Source organism: Prionailurus viverrinus, chromosome E2, assembly GCF_022837055.1.
Source record: "Prionailurus viverrinus isolate Anna chromosome E2, UM_Priviv_1.0, whole genome shotgun sequence".
Taxonomy (NCBI): Eukaryota; Metazoa; Chordata; class Mammalia; order Carnivora; family Felidae; genus Prionailurus; species Prionailurus viverrinus.
In genome coordinates, this window is record NC_062575.1 from 3,109,957 (window position 1) to 3,132,724 (window position 22,768).

The window sequence follows — 22,768 nt, forward strand, 5'->3', positions numbered from 1 at the left end:
GGCACGGGGTACACACACCGGACACAGAGCAGCTCCGTAAAGTAAAATACAACAAAATGTTTAATGAGCAAATTCGTCTTAGCAAATATGAAACTGCCACAGAGAGGAGAGGGACGGGGCCACGGGACTGGGGCACAGGTCGGGGAAGACTAAGGAGAAGAGAATCAACTACGTAAGAAACCGGGGAGGGCGGGCACCAGGGAGAGGACCAGAGGCCAAGAGGACGGGAGCTGTGGTCCTGGAAAGGGAGAAGGCGGGGCTCTGGGGGTCGGACAACAAAATTCAAAATAGTTTGGCCATAAAATATAAACACACTATGTTTCTACGGTGGGGGAGGGGAGAAAAAGGGTAAAAGGGAGGAGAGGCTGTTTTGGGGAGGGGCTCTGGGGGTCCTACCCCGCCCTGCTGTGCACCCCCTCCCCATCCCGACCCCTTCCCTCTGTGTCTGGGTGCATGTGTCTGTGTGGGCCTGTGCGCGCACTTCCCCAATTCCCCTCCCCACCCCAACCCCCACCCCACCCTAATTGCTGCCATTCCAGTTGCTGCCGGCTGTCATTCGGCTGTCACTCCTCTGCCCATCTTCTTCAGAGGGAGAAAAGAGGGGGGGTGGGAGGGGGAGCAGCCCCCAGCCAGCCCTTCCCCCACCCTCCCCCTCCACCTCTACCAGAAGTCCCGGCGGTGGTAAGAGTCGGGGTCACAGTATTTTGTGACAACCACTCTGTTGGCGAACTTGCGACCCGTCAGGCCCTGCATGGCTTTCTGGCAGTCAAACACAGAGGTGAACTCCACGAAGATCTGCGGGGATAAGAGACGGGTTGTGAAGGCAAGGTGGCCTTTCAGCCTCCAAGGACAAACTGGCTCAGTCAGAGCAACCAGCCAGCATCTACCCAAAACCCAGAACTCCACAAGAGGGAGAGGGCCTCGCTACAGGTTTGGGAGCATTTGGCCAACGTCCTGCAGAACCCCAGGATCAAAGAGGCATGCAGAGTGAGGAAGAACAGAGGGGAGCTAGAGTCAAGAGTCACATGGGACACCTGCACGCTCGCCAAGGAAAGAGGTCACTTGTGTGGAATGTCTTCCCTGTACCGGGCATTGTGCCGGGTGCTCCCCAAGCTCCCCCCAAGGGCCATGTTCTCCCCAGAGGACAGATGAAGGGAAGCTCAGAAATTAAGATTCAAACCCAAGGTGATTAAAAAAAAAAAAAAAAATCCCAGATATTTGACCCAATGAAGTTTGTCATCTTGTTTAAACCACCAGTTTACAGGAAGTGGAGGGAGGGAGAGGATAATACCAGCCTAATGCTCAATACGGGATTCTGTTAATACAAATCTGACCTACTGCTTCAACAAAATGGCTGGGGGAGGGGGGGCAGAGACAATTATGTAGAACTGATAAATTTCGATAAAGTTTTATTAAACAAAATGGCATGAATCCTTGTTTGGATCCTTAAACAATATAAAAAGTCTTTTGAAACGTAAAGGAAATCTGAACACAAACTTAAATACATCCTCAGGATAATTTTGTTACTGTAGTAACAGTATTGTAGCTTCATTAAGATTTTTTTTTTAGAAATGATCTGTTAAAACGTTTAGAGCAGCACTTCTCAAAACCAGCTTGTGTGTCCCCAGGCAACATTCTGCAATGTCTGGAGACGTTTTTGGTGGTCACAAATGGGGATCCGATGCTACCATCTAGGAGGTGCTTCCATTTACTGGGTGGAGGCTGGGAATGGAGCTTAACATCCAAAAAGCACACAGCACAAAAGCCAAAGCAAGTTTTACCAGGCCCCAAATATTAATAAGTTCAGATATTATAGAAACGCCCTTGTTTGTTACAGGTAAAATTTGGAAATCTGCTTTAAATTATTTTAGGAAAAAAAAGGGAAACTGGGAAGCTAAATATAGAAACTAAGAATGACTAGATATGGATAACCTGAAGCTGGGTGATGGGGCATCACAACGCTGCTATGTATGCTCAATACAACTTAAATGATGTACTGTATGTAATACACCACTACGATGACTCTACTCTTATAAATGTTTGAAAAGAATGAAAAGTTTCAAAAAAACAAAAGAGGCAGGATGATCCCAGAGACCAGCCAGGTCTTCCCATTCATCCTTCCCACAAGTATTTACTCCGCCCCTCAAGAGCCAGCCTCCATTCCAGCATCTGTCATAGCACTGACTGCAAAGGACATGCGGGGAGTGGGTGTTTCTGCCACACAGTGAGGACTGGGCAGGAAAACGGGAGAGGACATAATGCCCATCCGCCCCCTCCCCTCACCCAAGCCCTGTCGTCCCTTGGCCCCCGATGCTCTTTCCACTGCTTCCTGGGCAAGTTCATCCAGCTGACACCAAAACAGGGGTCAGTATGTTGACGACACCTACACTTCTATCAGACCTCATGCCTGGGACGCAGCTCTGTCCTGCTCACGGCTTCCTACACATCTCTGCTGAGTTGTCAACCTGCCCATCGACACTGACCCCCTCCCCCACAAACCTGCTCAACTCTCTCGCTTCCTTCTCACCTGCCAGTTCCACCCAATCACCAAAGCCACAAGTCTGAGCATTTTACTGGACTCCTCTTCCCCCTGCAGCATAACTCAAATCAGTGGGCATTTACAGGTAATGTGTTTCTCAAATCCATGGACTTATTTCTCTCCGTCCGCCTGATCACCATCTTTCACCAAGCTGATCACAAGCTGTTAGATGCCAAAGCTCCAGAGATCTTACCACTATCCCCTCTGCCCCCTCCAAATTCCCAGGCTGCGGAGTCCAGCCCTGCAGGGTAGAGGAGGTACCGGCTCTGTAATCCCTGGCCACCCCTACCTTATTCTAACGAACCGTCTCCATGTGCCAGGCCACAGACCACAGTTGGGACCTTTCAAAGGCTTCCTGCTCACTGCAGAAAACACCCAACATTCCTCTGGGGCTGATTTGCCACCCTGGGTCTCAGCCCCCAATCCCATCTGCTTTATTCTGCTCAGGCTGCCTGGTCACTGTCCCCAAAGATACCAGGAGATCTATGCTCACTGGGCTCCCTGGCCAGGACCCTACCTGCCTGCCGGGATAACCTGGTGTCACTTGGACCTGCTTAATACTGCCTCTTGGCCTCCAATCTCAACACTGCATCCAGAGCACTCCTCCTCCCTTCCCAGGTACCACCTAAGGTGGCAGATATGTTGTCTGACAAGGCTGGCCCCAGGACTTGGCCAGCTAAAGCCTGAATCACTAGGTGAGTGGCTGGATGAACCTAAGTCACCCCCTCTTTCATGCCTCCCAAGGAGAGCGGAAGGTGCAGACTCCTGGCAGGGGGCCAGAAGTGACATGCCTCAGTGGGCTGGGAAATGTGACTGTATGGCCTGTGTCCTCTGAGGTAGGGCCCAGAAGGCTGCTGTGGGAGTCCAGAGTCGCACAGGGAAGCTTAGTGAGTACCTGGCACCCAGGAGACACAAGCGTGCTTGCTGCCATTGAGACCAATGGTCAGCACTTTTCTCCCCACTGCACAGACAAGACCAAACCACTTGCAAGAGGTCATGAGACAGACCGAAGCTATGACAGTTGCGGGGCCACACTCCCTGGGGACACCACACCATGCGGGGAAAGGTGAGGGGAAGGGTGGGCACGCACGCACGCATGGGCACGCACGCACGCATGCTCACGCACACACACGCACGCACCTTTCCACAGCCGGGCACCTCGACGCCATCCACAGGCCGGGGGATCTCAATGGACTTGACGAGCCCATACTTGCTGCACTCATCCCGCACGTCCTCCACAATCTCCTCGTACTCCTCGTCGTCCAGCAGCTCCTCAGGCAGCACCATGTTCATGAGGCACAGGACCTCAGTCGGGTGGCCGCCCATCTGCACCTGGGAGCTCATCAGGCCTGGCACTTGCAGGGTCACGGGGGTCTGGTTGATGGTGCTCTGTGGGGCAAAGGGCAGAGCAGTCACAGCCAAGGCCACACCAGCTGCCCAGAGGCCTACCCAGGGAAAACCAGGCCCTGCCCCTGTAAGGCTCAGGTGCCCACTCAGCACCACCAAAAAGCCAGAGCCAAAGACTTAGAAGGACCTCCTCCCAGCCCCACCCACCCCACCCCACCCCACCCCCAGGTGTCCCTCTAGCCAATGGAAAATGACGTGCCGGGGGGCTCACCAGCGTGGCATTCTTGGCTCCCACACTTGCCCTCTGCACGAGCAGTTTCTTATCCCCCAGCTGCATCCCGTTCAGCCCTGCGATGGCCTGTGTTTGAAGGGCGAGGGGTGGGGGGGGGGGGGGGTGCGGCGAAGAGGTGCGGGTTAGGGGCCAGGAGCTTGACACCTCCCCACAAGCCCCAATACCCCAGAGCCGGGCATTGGTGGGGGAGAGGGGAAGGCAAAGGGGTCAGAGCTTGGAAAGAGCCAGAACCGAGGGAAAGGGCTCAAGTCCCCCACGCAGGGCCCCACTGCAGGCCGGCCTCCTCCCGCCCATCCAGAGGAGGGGAGACCAGTGTGGACACAGAGCAAGGTGCAGGGCAAGGACGGACGCAGCAGCACCAGGGGCCCGGGGCTCACCTGATCTGTAACGTTGATGTCCACGTACTCACAGAAGGCATAGCCCTTGGAGAGCCCCGTGGCACTGTCCTTGACCAGGTTGAAGGCCTTGAGAGGCCCGAACGATGTCAGCAGCTCTTTTACCTGAGACAGGGCCGCAACTCTGTCAGGGCTGGTTTGGGTAAAGGCTGGGAGGGGAGCAGTCAGGAGGAGGCGAGGGGTCTACCTGGTCATCATTCAGGTAATTGGGTAAGCCCCCGATGAACAGCTTGTGGGCAGAGTCCGGGACCACGGTGGACACAACTCCTGGGGGAAAACGGGAGTAAGTAGGCTTTGGTCCCCAAGGCAGGAGCTTTACCCAGCACACAGGGACAGGCCCATTACGCCTGCTGTGGTGACAACAGGCCCACATCCCGCCATCCACAAGCTTACCCCAGGCATAGCAGCCCAGCCACAGCTGACAGAAACGGGTCTCCCAAACCTACCCAGCCTCCGAGCGCCCCAATAGCAGCTCTCCTTGGGGCGCATGGCGGCACGATGGCAGACAGCCCCGGTGGGAGCCCCAAAGACGCAAGCTCATGTCCCAAACCCGCCAACCACGGCAGGTCATGTCTGCGCTCATCCCACGGGCACACCCACCCCCCTTCCACATCTCTCAGGCCACAGCTCCACCCCCTTCCCTACCACCCGATGTCTAGCTCAGGTCTCGGGCTGACCCTCGGTCCCTTCCTCTGTGGTCCTGCACATTTCACGACTACAACAGCCCGGCACTGTCACACACAGCAGACCAGGGAGTGCCTCGGAGAGGCCTGCTGCTCAGGGTTCAGGGTCCACGAGGGCAGGGACGTGCCCAGTTCACTCAGTACCCAGACCCTGGAGCCCAGGAGGGCTGTCACAGTGCAGTCACACCAGCAGAGTGCCTTTAACGACCACTCTTCGTCTACCCCAACCCTACCGTCTCCACTCATCTTTGGATTCAGGGGCCTGCCAGGTGGCTCGGCCCAGGGTCCTAACACCTCCCAGAGGCTCCCATCAGGTGTGAGCTACCCAGGGCTCGAAGGAAGGGAAACACCACCCACCCAGCCTGACCGGTTCCTGACTTTCCAAGTCCAGACCCTCCCTCAATGGCTGCATGACCTGGCCCTCCTCTGCAGTCCGCACCAAGTGGCTGCGCCCCACTTCCTCCTGACCTGGGGAGGGACGGGGGGCCTCAGACCCAAAGCAGGGTGTGCCCTCTCCCACCACCCCAGCCACTCTGACCACCAGAGCCGAGCACCACCAGGGTGTCCGAAGGATAAGCAGAGGCCACAGGCCAGGCCCTGCACATCAAACTCGTGAAACCCGATGCCTTGATGCTCTCCAAAGCCGTATCGCAGCAAGACGCAACAGACTAAGGCACAGGAAGGAATTAGTCCCCTGCAGTCGCCCAGACAGAAAGAGGGGCCTCCAAGCACCTGCCCCCCGCCCCCATCAATCACGACCCCACAGGTAGCTCTCAGCAAGCTACGGGCTTTGCCTACACAGGCACCACCGCTCTGACCGACGGCAGACAAGCACACGGGAAGGAGTCTCATCACCCCAACAGGGCAGTGCCAGAGCCAGGGGCGCCTCAGCCATCAGGCCCAGGCTGTGCCAGGCACCCCAGGGAAGCACACAGTGCCGAGGGCATCGGGGACGGAGGCTCAAACCCAGGATGCAGCCCCAAGTGAGCCTCCCTGAGCCTCAGTGTTCTCATCTGTGAACCAGGGAGAAACCTCACACCTACAACAGAGAATGACTCACAAGGCCCACACCTAAAACGGGGCCTGAGGCAAGGCTGGCCAGGACCAGCGAGATGCCAAGGCCCCAGTGGCTGCAGACCCCGTGTGGACAATAGTTCTGAAGCTGGGCAAAAGGACTCACGCGAGGGTGATGCAAACTGGGAGCCCAGGCCAGTCCTGGTGCCCAAAATCAAGCCCTCGGCAACATCCCCTCCCAACACAATGGGCAGGCTCCTCCCTGATCACACAACCTCTTCCCTCAGAGGGGCCACGGGGCACTCCCCTCTCATCCTCAATCTTGAAGCCTCACCTCCTCCCAAAGGCCATGCTGTACCCCCAACGACCAAGCAATCCTTTCTCGTGCACTTCCTCCTCAGCAGAGGGACCCTGCTACATGTGCTAACCACAGAGCCTGGCAGAGCAGGGCCCTGCTGAGGGAGCAGGTGCAGAGGCGAAGCCCCACTGGCAGGAGTCCAGTGGGGGAGAGCACCAAGCACAAAGCCTGGCAGCGGGAAGGTGTGGAGGGCCAAACTAAATTCACAAACTCAAAGGGTTCTGTGCTTTCCTGCCTCCAAAGACAGCTCTGGCTCTCCCTGCCTCCCCCCTTATCTTAAAGGACAGTCAGGACCCCCACATCAGCACTGAACAGCTGGGCCTGACTTTGGTGGGAACGAATTTAAGGTTTCATGACTCCAGGTGATGCATATTTACTTTCAAGTCAACACAATTCCATCAAGACAAGGAAGTCACTTTCCAGGTTCCTGAATTGTTTCTCTTCCAACCACAAACACCTGAACTTTATCAAACACTTTCCCCTTTAGCCTCTTTATACTAAGATTGACTTACTTTTTTCTGAAAAGCAAAGATCAAAACGTGAACTTCACCATGGAAAAAGCCCGAGCGGAGGATGCTTAACCTGAAGACAGATTCACACTTCCTGCGACATCCCACTACCCGCCCAGGCCCCTCTGGACAGGCAAACCTCATGTGAGAAGATCCACGAGTGACCCTTCAGCTGTTTAATCACAGCAACAGCCCCTCCATCAAGGGGAAGACCACCCCGAGCCGCTGTCCCTGGATGGGAGATGTCCACTCCCACAGGGTGAAGGACACGCGCAGAAGGCAGCACAAGAAGATGGCAGAGTGACGACTCTGGACACGAGCCAGGTCCCCTGGGAGACCACTAATCATGCCCTTGCCTTGCTGGCCTTCTGAGACGGGCTCACAGTCTCCACAATGGCAGCAGGCAAACCTTTCAATGAAAAACCAGGCGGCAAATATTTTCAGTCTGTCACACAGTCCTGACACAGGATTTCTGTCACCCAACTTGGCCACTCCAACACAAAAACACAGATAATAAGCAATGAGTGGGCTGGGCTATGTGCCAATAAATCGTTAAAAAACAGGCAGGGGGCACCTGGCTAGCTCAGTTGGTAGAGCATGTGCCTCTTGATTTCAGGTGCATGAGTTTGTGCTCCACGTTGGGTTTGAAGCCCACTTAAAAATTTTTTTTTTCCTTGTTAGTATTTATTCATTTTTTTTGATAAAGACAGAGCGTGAGTTGGGGAGGAGCAGAGAAAGAGACACAGAATCCAAAGCAGGCTCCAGGCTCTGCACAGAGCCCAACGTGGGGCTCGAACTCACGGACCGTGAGATCATGACCTGAGCCAAAGTTAGATGCTCAACCGACTGAGCCACCCAGGTGCCCCAGGAGCCCACTTTAAAGAAACAAACAAAGCTACGTGTGGCCTCCTACCTGTCACCTGCTGACCATGTACTTACTATAGGGCTGTCACAAATATTAACATGATCCACAGCCCACTTGGGGCAGAGCCTGACGCAGCAGGCAGCAGCAACCGGTTAGAAAAATATAACATCCTGAATCTACTTAACAAAAAACAATATTCCATAGCTCCACCTGGGAAACGGTCCCACAGATGCGTGCACAAAAAGAAGGTCATCAGGCTGTGCATTTAGAGTGCGTCAGCATGTGTCACGTGTCGTTTCTTGAAAGAATTAAAGAAATCCACTGAATTTACCAAATTATTACAGCGGAAGACACTGGAGACAAGCTGGGGAACCAGCCTCCAGTCCTGAAGCGCCTGCCAGCCTCCCTGGGACTCCACGTCCCTGACTCTGCCAAGGGTGGACTCAATTTCTAAAAGGTGTCCTTCGGTGCAAAGCCTCGGCCAGCTGCTTACTTGCTCCCCACCCAGAGCACCAGTGCTCACCCACCTTTCCTGGGAGAACTCCAGGGCCTGAGACGACAGAACTGGCTCCCCCAAGCCCACAACACTCCCACAGAGGCCCCAACCCTCTCTTACACCCATCTGCCCACAGGGGCCCACAAACAGCCTGGAGGTCGAGTCAGGCCTACTGTCTGTTTCTGTACTTCCCGCTACTGCAGGACCCGTGGGTATTTTATGAAACCAAAAGGTTGCCGAGCGTAACTGATAAAGGATGTGGCGCACAGCCAGGCCCGTTCGATTAGGTATCACAGGAGGCTGCGTGCAGACTACACCATCGCCACAGAACAGTCGTGACCAAAACGTACGGCTCACGAAACCAAAAACATCCACTCTCCGACCCTCTGCAGAATAAGCTTGCTGGCCCCAGGTCTGTCGTGCTCTCTACTGACCAGGACCGGACACAGCTATGGGGCACGGCCCGGAGCACGAGACTGAAGAGAAACTAGGACCAAAATAGGAGGGAACACCCAGATGCCGACCTCACACTGGGAACTCAATTGCAAACCGCTGACCTGCTTGTGCTCACACTGACTTCCCAGGTCCCAGAAAAGGAACGACAGGCAGGCTGCAAGCCCCTCACCTCCCTCGACACCTCCCACGACCCTGGCTCTGCCACTTATGAGCTGTGCATCCTCAAGCAGGGAGGACACCAAGCTCTAAAGGTTTGGGGAAACGGATGAGAAGCACTCACACCACTTCCCAAGCAGCTCTGGCTGGGTTGGGGAGAGAAGGACGGACGAGTCCCCCACTCACCAGGCACGTAGACAGAGGGGTTCTCCGACATGCCAGGCAGGGGCTGGTAGTCGTGAGGCCTGCGGATCTTCAGCGACTGGCCTTGGAAGATGATGCCATCAAAAGCCATGGCCTGGGTGGTCTCATCCACGGAACGAAACTGCAAGAGAAGCGGGTGGTGAGGGTCAGGGAACCCAGCAGACAACAGCCTGCAAAAGGGCCTAGGGCAAACAAGAGCTGCTACAGAGCCACAGAGACCAGGAGGAACACACACTTCCCTGAGCCCACCGTGCACCCAGCTCACCTCCAAGAAAGCAAAGTTCTTGTCCTGGTTAATCTGCACAGCCAAGACGGGGTTGCCAGGGGCCTGGGTCAGCCCCCCAAGGCGCATCTGGGCGTTGAAGAAATCCATCATGGCCTCCTGCAGAGGGAATAGGAGACAGGGGGGGGGCGGGGGAAGGGAGGTGGAGAGAGGAGGGGAGGGTGAGAGAGGGAGACACAGACGGGTTTGGGGGTGAGGGGAAGGGAGGGGGTGGGGAAGGGTGGAAGAAGGGAGGGAACAGTGAAATAGAGATGGGGGCAGAGAGACCAATAGTAGGAACAGAAGCAGTAGAAAAATGGGAGAACAGGGAGGAAGGAGGCAGAAGCAAGAGACAGCCAGAGGCCAGGAGCGTGGGGCAGGCCACAGGGGCCCCAACCAGAGAAGAGACGTCATTCAAGAAAAGTGCAGGGAGACAGTGACAACAAAAAGAGAGTAAAAAGCACGAGATAGAACAGAAAACGAAACGTAAAAAAAAAAACCAAAAAAAAAAAACCATCCAATAGCGACAAGAAGAAAGCAGTAGGAAAGCAAGAAAGAAAAACCCAGCAGGGACACAGAGCACCAAGTCAGAGAAAAAGAGGAGTGAAGGGACAGGGAAGGTGGAGGAGAGGAGGGCAAGGGTGGGAGGGCGGGCGGGAGGGGAGGAGAAAAGAGTGATGTGGCGGGATCTGGCCCTGGAGTCCGGGGGCTGCTTTATCAAACGTAGCAAAGTGCAGGTTGAGAAAGTCAGAATGGACCTTACTTGCCTTCGACGACGGTAGCAAACTTTTTGTTGCTACGAGGGATCTCAGCCCCACAATATTTCACTTTAAAGAGAAATGGAAACAACTCTTTGATCTCGGGATTCTCGGGGTGCCATGGGAAGGGGTTGGGGAGAGGGGGAGGGGAGAGGAGCGGTGGGGAAGGTAGGGGAGGTCAGGGCCATCAAAAACAAAAGAGCAGCGACCATGGGAGGGACGTGGGGAGAGGATGGGAACAGGCGGCAGAGAACCAGAGACGTGTCAGAGAAAACCGAGGGGAACGTGCGTCTGTGTGTGTGTGTGTGTGTGTGTGTGTGTGTGTGTATGCGCGCGTGCGAGTCTCCCTCTCTGTCTCTCTCGAAACGGACTCGTGGATTTTCGTAGGTTCGTTATGTGTGTGCTTGATCCCTGGGTTGCTGGAGGAGGTTGGGAGAGGGGAGACGGGAGAGGGGAAGAGGAGGGAGGGAGAGGGCCACCCCCAGCCCGGCCCCTGGCTGGCTCAACTCCATCGGTCCATCTGGGAGGGGGCCGGGGGGCCTTGCAGGAGCAGAATCTGACCCGTGCAGGTAGGGGGAGGGAAGGGGGGGAGGGGAGGAATGGGTAGGGGAATCGGGGAGAGGGTAGGGGCAGGGAAAAGGCAGGGGGCGGGCAGTACCTCAGTGATGCCAAAGGGGATGTTGCCCACGTAGAGACGCCGGGCCTGTCTGGTCATCTGGCTCCCGACCACGGGCACCGGCGTCGGGGTCACAGCCAGGCCGTCAGGGGTCATGGTGGGAAGAAGGGCGGTGGCTGGAATCTGACCCGCGGCTTCAAGAGGAGAACAACAGGATTAGATGGCAACAGGGCAATCCCCTACACCCCCCACCCCGTTCAGGGACCACCGCACACCTGGGAGGGCGGCTCCACATGGACCAGTCCCACCGAGGCCTCATCCAGGCCCCCAGCACCTACTCCACGGGAGGCTTCAGAAAGGCAGAAGCCAGAGAGCCCAGGGCACGAACCTCATCGTCCCTCACTACCCCACCCACCAAGAACAGGGTCTGTTCCCTCAACCACCCAGCAAGTTAAGGAGGCGGCGGCCCCAGCCCACCTTGCATGGCCTTGTACTGCATGGGGGTGATGTGCTCAAAGCCAGGTGGCGGTACATCCCAGTATTTACGGACCTTCTTCTTCTTTTCGTGGCGGGGGGAGCGACTGGGAGGGCGGGAGGGGAGAGTGGGGCAGGACAACCTCAGTCTGACCAAAGGTGGGCCTGTGAGCCCCCCCAGGCCCCCCAGCCCCCCACCAGCAGTGCAGCACTCTCCAGAAGGGAGAGGATCTGGGTCAGGGCCACGCCCAGGCCTGGGGGAGGTGCCGGTCTCAAGGCAGTGCTTGGGCCAGGGCTGGACAAGGACAGGGCAGGGTGCAGGGGGAGAGGGCAAAGGGAGGGGACGTCAGAGTGGAAGGGGCAGGAAGAGAAGCTCACATCAATCCACCGTGCTCCTCTTTAGCGCCTCTGGTCAAAGGTTTGCTGGGGGGTGGGAGGGAAAGGTATGGGGAGGGGTGACTGGGGACCCTTGTCTTCCCCACACGCCACACCTCCCCAAGGGCTCCGAGCCCCAGGGCTGGGGGCAGGGCCGAGGTGAACAAGCAACAAGCAGGCCCCCTCGGCCCTACCATTCCCCCCAACCCCCCCATCCCAGGAAAGAGGAACTATGCGAGAAGGGCCACACAGACCACTTTCTACTTGGAGAAACTGAGATGGAACGAAGCAGAACTTCACCTGCCCACCCTTCCTCACCTAAGGGGACAGAGAACAAACAGGGGACCCTGGGAAGGGAAAAGGCATTAGAAGAGCAGAAGGCAGCTAAAGGTGGGGGGCGGGGGGGAGACGCTGCCCCCCCCCCCCCGAACTCCCTGTTCTCAGAAGGCAGAGCACAGGCCTCAGAAGACCATCCCGAGAGAACCACAGAAAAACAGCAGAGGGCAAAAAAGGAAGGAACCCTAGGAGACGGGCTGGGGCAGCCCTCACGAAGAAGGAAATAGTCGATGCCCTGACGCTAGACTCACCTCCGAGAACCTACTGCCCCCACCGACCCATCAGAAACTAAACTCTAGAAACAACTGAACTCAAGACAGACAAGCCCCAGACCCCTCCCCCAGACACAGAGAAGAGCCACAGAGGCCCAGGCACACCAGGTACATGTGCAGGGACACCCTACACCCACACTGGCTCACCCCCACCTGTGCCCAGCCAGGGGTCCCCCAGCCCTGGTACCTTCGCCGCCGCCTGTCCCGGGAGGCGCTGCGCTGGTCCCGGTTGCGCCGGTCGCGGCTCCGGCTCCGGCGCTTGCGGTCCCGGCTTCGAGAGCGGCTGTGACTACGCTTCCGGTGTCGGTTCTCCTTGTCTCTCTCTGGGCCAGGGGGAGGGGGAGGAGACTGAGCTGAGGGAGGACACGGCCCAGCCCACCCGCTCACTGGTGGCTATGCCCCAAGCCCCAGGGAGGCCACCCCCAAGGGGAAGGGATTCGATGGAGGAGGGGAGATAGCAGGCTTCCTGGGTCCACAAGCGAATCCAGGGACCTTAGGGGACCAAGGGGACGGGAGCTGGTTACCTGAGGGGAGAGGGCCTGGAAATGCCCCCGGGGTGTAAGATACCTGAGGACGCTCAGGAGGAGCTGGGGAGCCAGAGAAGACAGAGGAGGCTGGCTCCTGGTCCCCCTCGAGGGCTGAGGGGCCTGACCCCAGGGTCGTCCCTGAGAGGGGCAGGGCTAGAGGCTGGGGAATCAAGAGACCCAATGATGTTTTCCTGAATGAAGGAAACTGGCGACCCCTCAGGAAAGACCTCCTCAACCAGCTGGCACCCACAGCCCCACCATCAGGCCCCAGGCACCAGACAGAGATCTGATAGCCCCAGAAAGCCAAGACACCCAACAGTCCCTTCCCAACCAGGTGAAGAACACAAGAGTCCCTCTTCTAGGGAGGTGCCCCTTCCTGAATTTGGGCTAAAGAGGAGGTGCTAGGAGGAGTGTGCCCAGCCCACTCCGGCCCACTGCCCCTCGCAGGCTGGCATCCCAAACCACCCCTACCTGCCCATCGTCCCTCAAAGCCAGTACAAGAGAAACCAGGGTCCAGCCCCCAGTTGGCTCATACTTTTCGGGTGGCGCCTAGAACAGAGCACAGCCTTGCCTGTAAAACCAGACACCTCTGCTCAACAGACCTCTCACCTGGGAAGGAGGTGCAGGCCCTGTCACAGTGTATTTCCTCACCCTTAGTTCAAAGACACCCCGGACTCCCCAACTACCCATGTCCAGGGACAGAAAAAGGAAGAGGCAATAAGGACAGGGCGTTAAAGTGGACTTTGGCCTCACCCGTACCACTTTATACTATACGCTTCTTCAGACAATTAAATGTGAACTTCCTGTAGATTGAGTCTCAATTCCTGAACCACTCAGGAAAGGTGCTCCTTCCAAGCACCTCAGAAGAAAACACAGCAGCAAACACCAGAATGCTCCTGAGAGCAGGCTCCGTACTTAGTCCCACTTGCTCTCGATCCTCACCACTGCTTTGAGAAAACACTGTGGCCGCTCAATAGGAAAAATGAGGCACAAGGAGCTCGTGTAACTTGCCTGTGGCCAAAAAGCAACAGAAGAGTGAAGCCTGAATGTGAACAACGTAACATCAGCAAGTACAGTTATCAACACCTGGGCACACATCTTAACACAAAGCAGGCAGAACTCACTAGGGTCTGCCTAGAACCACTAACGACAACATCATTATCTCCTTGAAAACTAAAGAAGTAAAAAAAAAAAAAAAAAAAAAAAGACTGGAAGCAACACGAAGTAGAAGACAAACACGGAGGCCTGGCACTGGGCACAGGGAGGAGCTGTGGCCTTGGACCGCTGGCTTCACGCTTGTAAGAGGAGCAGGGTGTGAGCCCCAAGCACTTTTCCTGTGGCTGAGGCTCTGAAGCAGACAAGCAGACAGAGGGACCAACAGGAAATGGTGATGCCTGCAGGGGTGGCGGCTGAGATCAGACAAGGAACTTAATGCCCTGGAGACACAGGTGCGGCACACATAGGCAGGGGCTGAAGCTCAGAGGCCAGCCCACAAAGACAAAGATCCACAGGCAAGGCAACACGTGGACAGAGTTTCCTGCCTCCAACACGAGAAAAGGAGCTTCGCCGCTCAAAATGCTGTGGGCACATTGTGGGAACAGCTCCACTAACCCAGGGGACACGCCAGGGCTGCGAGCGTGGCCTCCCAGTGCCAGTGGGGACACCCAGGGAGAACCCAGGCAGCACACGCGCCAGCACCTCGTGGAAGAATTCAATCAGCTCCACCTGGCAGCCCGGCCTACTGCAACTTGGCCTCGCAGCCAGCCAGACTCAGGAGGGTTTCAGCTTTTTGCCTTACCAACGTGTATAAAACCCCGGAAAAACAACCCAACCTTTCCTTAGACAAAGGTTGTACCTACCCCAAGTGAGCACCTGGAAGAAAACATCTGAAAAACACCTTTCTCTGACGGTGCCAGTTAGGAGAGTGAAGACACGCCTCTGTCCTCAGTATTACACTAAAGACGTTTTCACAATAGAAGAGGCGTCACTTACTAGGCACTTCACGCGTGCCAAGCCACACGCCACACGTTCGTACACGTTACCCCCATTTAACCTCAGCTCTGCCTCTCACCAGCTGAAACCTGGGAGAAGTGTTTAAACTCTTTGAGCCACTTTTCTCGTCTGCAAAAGGAAGGGAATCATCAACATCACATGGCGATTACAAGGATCCACTTAGAAAAACTACAAAGGGCTTAACAAAGTGCCTGGCACTTGACAAGCACCCAGAGTTTAACTATCAAGGATTGTTACTACCATCCTCGTTAATTCCAAAATCGCAGTGACAAAACAAAGAGTCAACGTACAAACCCCGACGAGACTAACACAGAAATACGGAGGCAGCACAGCTGCTGGGCAACAAAGGAGGTGTCCGAACCCAGGAACGCCCAACTCCAAAGCCCACATCACGTAGAAACAGACACCCCATGTGCGCTCTCCCCAGACGCTGTCTCCTAGGCCAGCCACCCCCGACCGACTTCTGGACAGGGTTCGCTGCGCCCCCCGTTCAGGCCTCCCAACACGGGCAGCTTCTGCCTCAAGCCCCCCACCTTCGCTCTCAAAACGACCTAAAGACAGGACGAATTTTTGCAGCGCCTAACGACTGTCGTCGTCCAGACGTTCTTGCAGCCCCTGTGCTGCTTCGCACCAGCACGACCCCACGCCTTGCTAACTCGGTACCACCGGGGGTAACGTCCCCCGTCCTCATCTCCACGGCGACCAGATTTAGGAGGCTTAATCTGTGCCCTGAGACTGGACCGGACACGGGGGCCGCTCTCTAGCTGGGAGGGAACAAGACGCAAACACCCCGCGACCATCGGGACTCCCAGAAGTCCCATGTCGGAAGGACACACGCGTGTCCTCTCTCACGAGCCACACCGCGTCACGCTTGCCGATACCCAGGCGGGGACCCAGCCGGGGCCCACGTGAAGGGGGTTAGCAACCGCCATTTTGGAACAAAGGGGGCGTGGAGACCCGGGCCGCTGGCCCGACCGGAAGCGGAAGTGCCGGGGCAGCGGGAAAGAAAGGAGGCTTTGCGGGATCTGATACCTGTAATCTTTCAGTTTAAAAAAAAAAAAAAAAAAGGAACGGAACGGAAAAGAAAAGAGAATGGGGAGTCCGCGAGGGAACACCCGGCGGGTCCGCGCCGCCTCCGCCGCGGACCACGTGGGGTGTAGAACGGCGCGCGCCGCGCATGCGTCCAGGACCCGCGCCCGCCGCCCCCTCCTCTCTCCTCCCCTCCCCTCCCGCGCGCGGCGGCACGCCGGGTGGTCACGTGAACCAGGCGCGCGCCACGGAGCGGTGGGGGGTGCGCAGCGCGGCCCTGAAAGGAGGGGGAAGAGAGGGGGGGGAAAATGGCGGGGGACACGGAGAGAGGCCCGGAGCCGCCCCGCCCGCCGCCCCGTGCCCCCAGCGCCCTCACCTTGCTTATTTTCGTTGAGCTGCCGCTCGAACTCGTCGAAGTCCGACATGCTGAGGCGGCCGCGTAAGGGCCCTGTGCAGCTCTGGCCTCGCCTTGCCGCCCGCCCGCTCTGGCCGCTTCGGCTACTTCCGCCGCTCGCTTCGGCTACTTCCGGCCGCCGCCGGCGCTCCGCCGCCTCCTACCTAATCAAGCCCGGGCCGCCCGCCCCGCCCCGCCCCGGCTCCGCCCCTCACCCCGCCCGCCCGCCCGCCCACGAGGTGTCCCTCCCCCCTGCCCGAGCCTGGCTCCAAATAGCGTCGGCTATTTCCGGACCGTAGAAGAAATCGGGAGCGGCTGCTTCGGCTGATTCCGGAAACACCCGAAGCGAGGATTTCACCGGCTTCCCAGGCTATCGTAACTTTTCGGAAACTAGCTCCTCAACGTTCGGGTGTTTCCGTAGGTCCGCGCGTTCCTCTGCGCCCAGCCCCCCCACCCCAAGGGTTCGGCTTCTTCCGACAATTCAAACCGTCCCAGTCTTTGGCTGCTCCAGCAGATTTCCCCCGCTCTTCTCCGCTGACCCTATCGAGCTACTTCCAACAATCAATCCTAACCGTGCGGAACTTCTGCACTCTCTGTAGATTTCCAGCACTCGCTCTCGGACCCAGCCAGAGGATTAAATCCGATGCCAAGGTTCGGCTCTTTCCGGACACTGCACTCACTCGCTCCTCCCCGGCCGGAGAACTTCGGCTCCTTCCGCCACCACTTCGGGAAGGCCTCACTCCCGGGAGACAGCCTCGGTTTTTTCCGGCGGCGCTTCGGCTCCTTCCGGCTTCGGGAAGAGAAAAGGGAGGGAGGACAGAAGCGAGGTTGGTCAGGAGAAGGGATACAGAAAAAGGGCGGAGTCCCGGCTCTCTGCACCTGGCTCTCCGGGTGGGGAGAGTGGAGGAAAAGAAGGACCGATCTCGCGGAGGGCCTCAGAAGGTTGCGCGAGACAAAAGCTGCCAGCGAGGTGAAGGGTGCGCGCGGCCGCTGCGGAGGTTGCCAGCGCGGCTTTGTGCGCCTGCGCAGGTGGAAGAGGAGGGGAGCGAGATGGCCTTCTGCGCCTGCGTAGAGATCAGTCTGAGGCGAGGTTTCTCACTGTTCCGGGAGGCAAGTGGGTTCCAGAGCCCCTAGCACGCGTGCGCGAGGCTTTCCCTTCCTCCGAGAAGGGTACCGAACTCCAGACCGTTAAGCAAAGCCGCTCGCTCCTGGTTGCTGTGGCAACCGCGTCAGCGCACTTGCCCCCTCCCGCAGCGCAGGCGCAGCAGGCAACGTAGGGGGCACTTCCGGAAAGCAGTAATCTAGCACTACCGCCTCCTGGCGGGCGGACGCAGGAGCCTCCGCCCGAATGTGCAGTTTTCCCCCTTCTGCGGTCGCTCCTGCCAGCGGTCATTGAGTCCACGTCTCCTGCCCCAGCGCCTCTAGTCGAGATAGGCCCGCGGGTGGTGTTGACGCCTCCCTTCCCGAGCTCTGCCCCTCCAAGTTCCCTGGGGCACAGCTGCTTTTGCTCCTCCCGGCCCTCCCTCCGGGGGTGCTAATTACACCCTGTCTCCCCAACCTCCGGGTTCCTGCCTGACCGCCCGCTCCTCGGAGCTCCCCGGAGCCCCCGTCACGGTCTCCGAGGCAACGGCCACCCCCTCCAAGAAGAGACCGGGCCTCCTTTATTCCAAATTTTATCTTCTCTCTTTAATTTAAATTCTCTGAATAATTCTTTCTCACGTAGACTCGGGGCAGTCCGGGATGTGGATGGGGAGCTCCTGGCAGAGTGGGCCAGCCTCTCCTCGGGGCTGAGGGTTGACACGGGGTATGTACAGGGCCCGGCCCCACAGAGAGTCTCGCAGTCCTCCCACCCCCTCCTCCACGAGGAAGGGCCCGGTGAGGGCAGGACGGTGCAGCTCACGGGGGAGGAGTGCCCACGTTCAGGAAAGCGCAGACACCGACCCCCTGGGCAGTAGCTCTTGGGAGACTGGCTAACTGGAACTCCTCCCCAGGGGATGCAGAGGAAGGGGAGGATGCTAGGAACGTGAGAGGCAAGGAGGGAGTCAGATCTATATACAAGGGACCCGGGGCAGGAGTGGGGATCTGCAGGACGAGGGGAGGCGAACGCAGAAACACGCCGCCCACCCCCCAGGCCCTCTGGAGGAGCACACCACTCATGCACACGCTTGCCACTGCCAGGAGGGGCAGAGGAGGGAGGGACGTGGGGGCCGAAGGGCGTGTCCCGGGCCAGGTGGGGCAGAATCACCGCTTGAAGCGGTAGGTGATGGGAAGCAGCAGCTTGCTCTTCTTGAGGGCCTGCACCTTCTTAAGGGTTTCGTCGTCCAGGGCCAGGAAGCAGCGGCGCGAGTACTCGAGCAGGCGCTCCTTGGAGGGGTCGAACTCGCCCACCTCAGCCAGCTTCTCGGGGGCTACGATGAGAAGCTCTGCGATGGGTGTGGTCAGCGCCACCGTGTTGCGATCTACTCGGTGGTGCTCGAAGGCCCGAGACATGCTCTTCAGCTTCTGGAAGGTGCCCAGGATCTTCTTGTATCGGCAAAGGACACCGTCTGCATCCTTTACTGCAGGGCCGGGCCGGGGCACAGAGACAGACATGAGAGGGACAGAGGCGGACACAGGAGGCAGATGGGGCAAGGGCAGATGGGGAGCCCAATACAGGAAGAACTGCAGAACAAAATGGGAATCAGGACAAGGAGCAGCTGGGAGCCATGGTGAGACAGTGGCACCAGGGAAAAGGAGGAGCCTTCTCCCCTCCCCATGTTACTGATGAGGAGCCTGAGGCTCAGGGCAGGGTGACCCCAGGAGGCAAAGCCGGTGAGGAGGGACCGCAGAGCAGGACCCCACGGGCAGGCTGGGACAACCAGGCTAGGGGAGAAGGGAGGGCCTCCTGGGGCATCACAGCAGGCCCCTCCCCCCATCCCTGCTCCTTGCTCACCCCGCTGCCTCTCCCGGGCCTTGGGCTTCCCGAAGCGCCTCCGGCCAGCACTTCCCTTCTGCTTCTGCCTCTTCCTCTCCACGGCACTGCCTTCTTCAGATGCTCCGCTGAGCGAGGAGGCCGCAGACTCAGGGTCTGAGGCCTCACCCCCAGCCCCACCCCGGCCATCCCCTTCAGCCCGCCTGGGCCCAGGCTTCACCCGGCAGTGGTCCTCTGGAGAGAGGTAGAGAGAGAGGGACACATACACATGAACTTCCAGAACAGGGGAGAGGAGGCAGGAAGTCCATCTGCAAGGTGGAGACAGATGTCACACCACACACAGGTCCACAGGAGAGGGGGGACCTCAACCAGGGCTGGAATCCCCAAAGAGACAGTGCATATAGATGTTGCAGTCTCCACCAAGATGGCTGAGTACAGTGCAGGCGGTTGGATTTGGGGGCAGAGATCTTGAGTGGGGCATGGGTTCATGCTCCTCTGACTCCAACTTGACAGCAAGAAGTCTGGAGGAGGAGCTGAGAGGACCAAGACAGGACCTCAGGAGAGTCTCTGTGGGACCTCCAGAAGAGTAGACTAGAAATCCAAGAAGCAAGACCCTGGTTGGGGAAGAGGTTTCAGACCCTGAGAGAAATCCCAGGCTCTGGGTCTAGTGCGCTGGGAAAGTCAGGCACCCACCTTCACCTGGACAGTGTGAGCATCTGAGGCTCTGATGCAGGGGCCACCACCACAAGGTGGACTGGGGGGACATCCGGTATTGGGGCTCTCACCAAGAAAATTCAGAGGCCCTTGGGCCAAACATCCTGGATAGGTTCCCATCAGCAACCCAGGCCACAGGGAGTTCCAAACCAGAGAGATCCTCAATAACACAGGTGTTGGGGTGGGGGGGGGGACCAGACCCCTTGCCCAAAGCGTCAGGTGTGAATCACAGGGGAATACGGGGTCCTGCGAGGAAGCCAGTCAGGAGCTGAACATCATGAGGAAAAGAACAGAAGTTGTACTCTCCAAGAAGAGGAGCTAAATTTTGGGAAAGGAAAGCCCTGACTATCTGGGGCAAGGGATGGCCACAGGGTCTTGCCCATCAGCAGAAGCAGGAATCAAGCATGAAGGAAGCTGGGCTTGGGGTCCTGGAGACCACCATGAAGTAAGAAGGAGATAACGATGCCAGGTCCCCACTGGGCCACCAAAAGGAAGGGTGTAGGTGAGGAGGGTCCCATATCCCCAGGAAGGGCTGGAGCTGGGTGTCAGGGCCTGGGTATGGGCCAAGGGACTAGATCATCAGGCGCCTCACCTGCATCCATGCGGGCAGATGAGATAAACTTGTCCAGCTGACAACGCAAGAAATCCCTCTCTTCCTCCAGGTCCTCGATGCGTTTCTGTAGCCAGGAGTTCCTTTCCAGGGCCATATGCAGCTGGGCCCTGACCCCATTCATCAGGGCCACAGTCGGGGACGCGGCTTCCGGAGGCTCTAGGGACAGCGGGGAGGCTTGGTCACACCCCAGGCCTCAAGGGCCCTGCACCCCAGCTGCCTGGGGTCCCTCCGAGCCTGCCCCCCAGCTCACCCTCGAAGTTTCCCCGAGAGGGGCTCAGACTGTAAAAGATCTGTGGGTCTAGGTGGGGCGTCTCATCGAAGGGGATGGAGATCTCGAAGGCCTCATCGTCTTTCTTCACTGGAGGGGAGAGGCCAGGGGTCACCCCAGGGAAGGCCCCAGGCGCCTCGGACCAGCCCCCAACCACAGCAGCCCTGGGGAGGAAAGGGCAGGGATGGGTAGGGCAGCAGTGGGACCAGGGTCGGGGCAGGGTCCCAGCTTCCTCACGTGTCCTCCTCCGGCTGTTTCGGTCATTCATGGCGCGACCTCCGGCGGACCCGGGCAGCTAAGCGCCTCAGGGGCACTGGACAGAAACGGCAGCCACAGATGGAGGGACATCCCGCGGGAGGTGGGGCCCAACTCCTTAGGGCTGGGGAAATGGGGGTGCTGAAGGCTGGGACTCCTGGGTCTGAGGGAGGAGGGGACCCATACCCTCAGGACCGAGCGGGGACACCCGGGATTTCAAACTCCAGGGCTCCCAGGGAATGAGGGGGCTGGGGACCCAGACCCCGGGCTACTGAGGGAAGGAGGAGTGGGTTCCCCGCGGGGTCGACAGAGCGGACACATCCTGGCCCAAATGGGTCGGACCCTCATCACGGGTCACCTCGGGGCCAAAAGAGGCGAGAGGTGCGGGGGGGAGGAGACCGTGCCCCAACTTCCAGGCATAGGGTGGGGGTTCGGCCCACGCGAGCGCCTTCCCACGCCCCTCCCCCGCACTCGTGTGGGCGAACAGGGCCCCTCCCCCGTGGTGGAGGGGGCGGGGCGCGTGCGCAGTGCGGGGGAAGGTCACGCGTGGGGATGCGCCCCCGCCCCCGCCCTTTGTCCCCCGGGTGGGAGGGGGAGCGATGTTGCCAGGGGGTCCCAGCGGGAGATGCGCTAGGCCGCGGGTGCTGATGTGGCCACCATCCCCCCGCCCGCAGGTGCCCGGGGTCGGAGGGGCCAGGCCCCGCGCTCACCCACCCGCGCGCGGAATCCGGCCAGGGGACCGACGGCGGCGGCGCCCATGCCCGGCGCCGGGGAGCGTCTGCAAAGTGTCGCGGGGAGTGGAGGGAAGCGCCCACCCGCCGCGGGCGGGGCGGCAGAGGCCCCGAGTGTAGGGGCGGGGTGGCGAGTCGGAGGGGCGGGCAGGGACGCCGGCGCTCGCTCGGTCCGCGGGTCGTTGCGCTTCTGCGGGAGTCTCCGGCCCCAGGTGAGGCCCGCCGTTTGCGGCAAAGGCCCGGGCTGCACTTGCGCGACGGCCCCTTGTCGCGCTACCCCGCCCTCCGCGAAGCCTAGGCAGGGAACGTCAAGAAACTCCCAATTCCTGGAGAGCAGCAGGCTCCGGGGGTCCCCGGAGTGGATGGCGACGCACGGAGTGGGGCCCGGGAAAGGGAAGGAGACAACCAGGAAAGTTGAATTGCCGGGAGAATCCTTTTAAACGAAACCCTGGGAACTGGCCATATGGATCCCCGCAACCCGCCACTTCACCCACCGTGTGTGCACCACCATTACACCCCGACCACACGGTTCCCAGGCCGGGAGGAGGGGGGCGGGGATCTGGAACACCACCACCACCAGCCCTGTGGTAGTGATTACGAGCTGGTTTTGGAACATTCCCACCCAATCTTGGCCGCTCCTCCCCCAAGCCCCACTCAGTTTACTCACCTGCAAAGTGGGGAGATTATGATCCCTTTTAGGTTCGTTGTGAGGATGTACTGATATGGTGCTGGCAAAACGCTCAGCCCAGCGCCTGGCCATAGTCTAGGCCCAACAGCGGGGCGCTGTTAGTGTTATTTGAGGTCAGACAGTGGGAGGCTCTTTCCCTCTCTGGGGAGTGGAGATGGCTAATTTGTTCTTCCACCCAAAAAGAGGTCGGAAGAAGAAATGAGGCCCAGCACAGTGCC

The 22,768-nt window shown here is 58.7% G+C and overlaps 2 protein-coding genes across 9 annotated transcripts; both read right to left on the reverse strand.

Annotated features, from left to right (window-relative positions):
• Positions 1 to 37: 37 nt before the first annotated feature.
• U2AF2 (U2 small nuclear RNA auxiliary factor 2) lies at positions 38 to 16,561 on the reverse strand. 2 transcript variants are annotated; one of them, XM_047834487.1, is made up of 12 exons: positions 16,353 to 16,561; positions 12,595 to 12,730; positions 11,803 to 11,847; positions 11,428 to 11,531; positions 10,993 to 11,144; positions 9,580 to 9,696; positions 9,297 to 9,435; positions 4,761 to 4,840; positions 4,556 to 4,678; positions 4,158 to 4,244; positions 3,680 to 3,928; positions 38 to 795 (listed from the first exon to the last, which is right to left on the reverse strand). In XM_047834487.1, exons 1-12 carry the CDS (start codon positions 16,399 to 16,401, stop codon positions 661 to 663), a joined length of 1,416 nt encoding a protein of 471 aa, XP_047690443.1. In that variant the 5' UTR covers positions 16,402 to 16,561; the 3' UTR covers positions 38 to 660. The 2 variants fall into 2 exon arrangements, with proteins under 2 accessions (XP_047690443.1, XP_047690442.1); XM_047834486.1 differs by having other exon boundaries at positions 4,146 to 4,244.
• A 1,475-nt stretch (positions 16,562 to 18,036) lies between these two features.
• CCDC106 (coiled-coil domain containing 106) lies at positions 18,037 to 22,724 on the reverse strand. 7 transcript variants are annotated; one of them, XM_047834506.1, is made up of 6 exons: positions 22,530 to 22,724; positions 21,114 to 21,189; positions 20,859 to 20,966; positions 20,588 to 20,764; positions 19,303 to 19,515; positions 18,037 to 18,928 (listed from the first exon to the last, which is right to left on the reverse strand). In XM_047834506.1, the coding sequence occupies exons 2-6, from the start codon at positions 21,142 to 21,144 to the stop codon at positions 18,612 to 18,614; spliced, it is 846 nt and encodes a 281-aa protein (XP_047690462.1). In that variant the 5' UTR covers positions 21,145 to 21,189; positions 22,530 to 22,724; the 3' UTR covers positions 18,037 to 18,611. The 7 variants fall into 7 exon arrangements, with proteins under 7 accessions (XP_047690462.1, XP_047690459.1, XP_047690465.1 ...); XM_047834503.1 differs by having other exon boundaries at positions 21,114 to 21,255; XM_047834509.1 differs by lacking the exon at positions 22,530 to 22,724 and adding an exon at positions 21,846 to 21,970 and having other exon boundaries at positions 19,303 to 19,409; positions 20,588 to 20,762.
• Between the last annotated feature and the right edge of the window lie 44 nt (positions 22,725 to 22,768).

Coding starts and splice junctions, on each gene's coding strand:
- CCDC106 (XM_047834506.1), bottom strand. CDS start 21,144: ATGAATGACCGAAACAGCCGGAGGAGGACAC. Junction 20,967..21,113: donor AAACAGCCGGAGGAGGACAC/GTGAGGAAGCTG, acceptor TCTCCCCTCCAG/TGAAGAAAGACGATGAGGCC. Junction 18,929..19,302: donor GGCCCGGGAGAGGCAGCGGG/GTGAGCAAGGAG, acceptor CCGGCCCTGCAG/TAAAGGATGCAGACGGTGTC.
- U2AF2 (XM_047834486.1), bottom strand. CDS start 16,401: ATGTCGGACTTCGACGAGTTCGAGCGGCAGCTCAACGAAAATAAGCAA. Junction 12,731..16,352: donor GCTCAACGAAAATAAGCAAG/GTGAGGGCGCTG, acceptor CCCCTGGCCCAG/AGAGAGACAAGGAGAACCGA. Junction 11,848..12,594: donor CGGGACAGGCGGCGGCGAAG/GTACCAGGGCTG, acceptor CCCACCCCCCAG/CAAACCTTTGACCAGAGGCG.